General features: G+C 32.7%; 1 protein-coding gene across 1 annotated transcript; it reads right to left on the bottom strand.

Moving 5' to 3' along the window:
- Nucleotides 1-1,400: 1,400 nt before the first annotated feature.
- Nucleotides 1,401-4,442, bottom strand: LOC117225312 (uncharacterized). The gene is made up of 4 exons (XM_076519443.1): nt 4,429-4,442; nt 4,247-4,353; nt 2,664-2,904; nt 1,401-2,626 (listed from the first exon to the last, which is right to left on the bottom strand). The coding sequence occupies exons 1-4, from the start codon at nt 4,440-4,442 to the stop codon at nt 1,813-1,815; spliced, it is 1,176 nt and encodes a 391-aa protein (XP_076375558.1). The 3' UTR covers nt 1,401-1,812.
- Nucleotides 4,443-4,577: the final 135 nt, after the last annotated feature.

Genomic DNA, 4,577 nt, shown 5'->3' with positions numbered 1-4,577 from the left:
TCTATTGTACTCTATTACTTTGGAAAATTACCTGTGTCTGTACTGTTCGATTCATTTTGTGAATGTTTACAGTTTCGTTCTAGGTAGTTAATAAATTATTGTCTGGGATTCCAGAAGAATACAATAATGCAAATTTGAAATATACAGAAGAGAAGATTCGCATCAATTATATTCTTTTCTTATCGCATCTATCCTCCTATTTAATTTTCTGTTTTAAATACGATCAAGAGAAAGGGTAGAAGATCTCCTGATGGTTAAATATTAATTTCCTAGAAGGAAAATAGTAAATGCATACTTTTAAAATTTAGTATTATTTATTGGTTTCCTGAATATATTTTATTTTTGGACATCTGTAAGTAAAATATTTTACACTTCATAAATGTTTATGTGATACTGAAGCATTTTTAAATTTATAATATTTATTCTAATGGACTAATAATCTTATCTTTACATTAGTGTGCAAATATATAGCAGACTTGTAAAATTTTACGATATATTTATAGTAATTTATTGTTACTTCAATATTGTTTATGCCTATTTCTGGGAAAATATGAGGACATAATTTATTTATATTCCATAGTTTTATCGGGGTTTTGCCATTTCCTATTTCCCCTTAACTCCCACCACGATATTCCGGAGGATGTACAAATTTAAACTTATGCAAGAAGGAGTAAATATCCGATAAACGCTTGAATATTTTCGTACTTTTTTTTTATATGTATATGTCTTTGAAATATCTAGTGTCTTTAGAGATCATTCATTTTATAGAATGCCTCTTTTTATAGAATAAAACGGACAAAAATTTTATTTGCGATTTACTCTTTTAAACCATCTTGTAATCAATTTTAACGATTACCCAATTGTTAAGTGTCACCGTGCGCATACAAAAAGTTCTCAAACGTGTCAATAGCTGATACTTCCAGACTTCTTCCATACTTCTGGTTTTTCCGTGATTTTCTAATTAGCTAGTTGTAGAACACACTGTACAACCGAACAAATACTTTTGATTTCAGAGTACTTTCTTCAAATTTAAATCAAATATAAAGTGAACAATTACTTCTGATTTTGATACTTTCTTCAAATGAAAATAAATGGTAATAAATGTTTTTCGAAGATTTTTTTATATCTTTCCGAAGTTTAATATTTTACTGAGCTTTTTTGTGGATTAGTATTTCATTCTTTGTATTTGGAAACATTTTTGGAGGAGAGAAAGTTGTTAACATTTCTTGGAGGTTTCTTGAACGAGGTTTATTAATAACTTTTGAATGCTTTTTTGGAGGATATTCAATTTCCACAAACGTGTAACAAACGTATCAAAAAAATATATTCCCTAGAATGTCTCCAGAAATGCTCAATTAGGTTCGTGAATTCGGTGAAAGTAAAAGAATTTGTCAAAAGCATTGTAGCAACTTGCATTTGTTTATTTTCTCAATCTACAAACTTTTGACAATATAAAAGTTAAACATAGGAAACCATCTTAATGTTAAAGCATGTAGTAACTCTTTTATAAATATAAAAATATCAGAGGTATGCGGGTACCCGAAACTACGGGATCGGGTTGATATCCGAACAAACTTTCGAGATTCTGCTCGACCTGACCCGGGTCTCGGATACCCGCGCACCCTAAAAAGATACTGTATAATTACAGTGTATTTGTAAATTTAGTGTCTCTATGGTCATTTTAAGCGTTTCTTTTACCATTTGTCATGTACGAAGAAAAACAAGAATGCAGTTCATAGACTAATTCATTAGCGAAATTAAATAAGCTAGTAATAATTTTAGTTAAGTATTCGTACAGTGCTTCGTTCGTTTTCAGAGGGGCAGACCTCGCCACGGCACATTCTTTAAGATTCGCCTTGCAATACTTCCACAAGAACGTAACAGCATCAGACAATTTACAGGATCTGAGCTAATTTGCACCATTTTTATGACAATTTCAAAAATCATCTTAAGATTTGACATAGGATAGACGAGTTTTTTATTGTATGGTGATGACGTTGGCTGTGAAATAGATATCACGCCGTTGGTTAACAATTCTTGTGCTACTGCAAAAGGATCTATCAAAGTGATGCCTCTGGACGTTCCTATAAGTTCACCAGCGACCTTGGCATATATTAGAGAATTGCTGAAAAATAGAACATGCAAACTGAACAACATCGCATTAAAAATGTCAATCTCCTTTTTTATCTGGTATTGATCAATTAAACGATATCCTTCATAAGCTATGCCAAGGCTGCTGATGGAGAGATTACTTATCAGCAGTGAATTGTAGGCTATTTTGGCTACATTACTAATAGAAGACCCGTTGGCGATAGCTTTTGATAGAAGTATGGTTCCACAATTTATACCAACACTTAAAGCCAAGCTGGCTATTCTAAAATATGCTGCCAAAGCATTGTCATTAATAGGACTTATAGATTCTTTGTGCTGACTCAGATCTACTAATCTGTCTACACTTCGTCCAATGGTCCACCCTCCACTCATAGCGCGGCTATCTAAATCTGCAGTTGTGACAGGACTACAGGCAGGTGACTTTAGCATTTGATAGGTTTCATCTTGTGGTAGAACCATCATGCGTATTGGTAATGTATTATTCTCCAAATAATCTGTCCAAAACTCCTTGATTCGTTAAGATTAAATATTACATTATATATCAGTCCAACGTAAATGTAATTTTCTCATATATCTTATTAATAATTCCTTGTATCTCTTTATCGTGTTCTTGAAATGTTGATATATCTGCATAATCGTTAGTTATTTTCTTATATTTGTCAAAATCGTGAGGATCACATAGCGCAAATTCAACTCTTTGTCGTATATGACGATGATCTTCGTAATTGTATAAAAACCAGTCAGGAAGAAGTTCATAAAAAAGTTGATGATATTTCACTGCTAATTCTTTATCTATATTAAAATATATTAAGATTTTGATATATTCAGTTAGAAAATGAAGATGAACAAAATGTATACCTTCTTAAAAGCTGTCGTTTTATATGATATCTTCACTGCAATGAAAATAGAATAGATTCTTGATCTATTGATCTGAACGATTGTAGTCCGAACTCGGGATCGGCCGCGGGGTAGTTACGCGGGGTAGTGGGCTTCTATGAATTCGCCTGAGCAAGGAAATGGGATGAATGGCAAGTGAGATATAATAGCTGAAATATGCTACAAATACAATTCGGCATGCTCGTCGAAGTTGTTTGATCCTCAAAGATGGGGGGGGGGGGGGAGGAATAACAACTGACGCTAGTTTACTAAACAACGCGTCCACGGCGTTTTGCCGCAGCGTGGATTGCTGCTCGTTTGTCTCGACTCGACAATACCGCAAGTTACCAGGTATTCCACTACAGAGAACACTTATATGTACATGATATTACGAGTCAACTGTCCGATTTTGATAAAAGGGAAAATTATATTATTATTTATTTATTATTTTTAAAATTATATTATTAATTATATTATTATATTATTATTGGAGACTTGGCGGGTCCCCAAGCTGTTACTTTTAATTAAAAATCATTGAATCTTGTTGATTTATCAAACACGCTGTAATCATCATAACGAACTACGATTATAATCCCTAAATTGACAAAGGAACGCTGGTGATAAGGATTTTCGAATCAAATCATTGAGCTCAGATGAAACTCGAGGTAAAAATTGAATCAACACGGAAAAACTATTTTGTCGGGGAAAAACTGCTAAGAAATATTCTGAGGGTACAGAAATTTCTTTATTCATTCTCTACCCTCATGAAAAAAACTTAAATAACTTAGTAACTAATAGCTTAAAATTAATGTTATTGGTTTCAAAATGTCCACGGTGTTGCTGCGGATCGAATACATGCCAAAGGTGTAAATTAAAATTCAAGACAACAACACAAATTTATTTAATTAACGTAATAGTTAACCGAACTTCAGAGAGCAATTAATTATTTCGCAATATTATCATTTGTGTTTTCTTATATGGTATCGATACAGTAGATTCTATTGAACAGTTCTGCGCTGTTGACTTATTTTATTATGTCCTCATTTTGACATAATTAATGTTTTTAGACGACCTTGAATATATATTGAAGTTCAGTTTTGGATCAGTACAGCGCTAATCGAGGTAGTGACAAAGCGCTCAAACTATTAGCCAAATTACCGACAGTCGATTTTGACTAACAGTTTGAGCGTTTTGCTACTACATGCTAGTGGCGCTATTCTTATATTTTCAGCAGCAGATGAATCGTGCCGGATTTTACATTGCACCTTATGATAATAACGGCAAGAATCATCTGTTCTCTTGATTTTTAACAATAAATTCACTTTTTTTCTATGATACAGATGCAGGAGAGTCTCCTGAATATTTCTGTGTATTCAACATATTTTTTGATTCTTCAATTGGCAGATTTCATACTGTTTGTTCGACTAGACATAAATTCACCTTACTTTCGTCATAGTTGCAATACATAATACACTATAATATTTGGGAACATGGACAATTCGATGTAATTGTTTTAGAAACTTTGAGATCACCTGACAACATTTTAAAAGCAAAGGAATTTCCATTTTTTTACTTCCTGTTAACTATTG

Source organism: Megalopta genalis, chromosome 2 (genome assembly GCF_051020955.1).
Source record: "Megalopta genalis isolate 19385.01 chromosome 2, iyMegGena1_principal, whole genome shotgun sequence".
NCBI lineage: Eukaryota > Metazoa > Arthropoda > Insecta > Hymenoptera > Halictidae > Megalopta > Megalopta genalis.
The sequence above is the reverse complement of the archived record's forward strand: the minus strand, read 5'-3'. Positions and strand labels throughout refer to the sequence as shown.

What these genes read in the sequence shown, in the direction of transcription:
- LOC117225312 (XM_076519443.1), bottom strand. An exon ending in TTATTATCATAAGGTGCAAT is followed by an intron (nt 2,905 to 4,246) that starts GTAAAATCCGGC and finishes ATTTTAATATAG; the next exon opens with ATAAAGAATTAGCAGTGAAA. An exon ending in TATGAGAAAATTACATTTAC is followed by an intron (nt 2,627 to 2,663) that starts GTTGGACTGATA and finishes TTAATCTTAACG; the next exon opens with AATCAAGGAGTTTTGGACAG.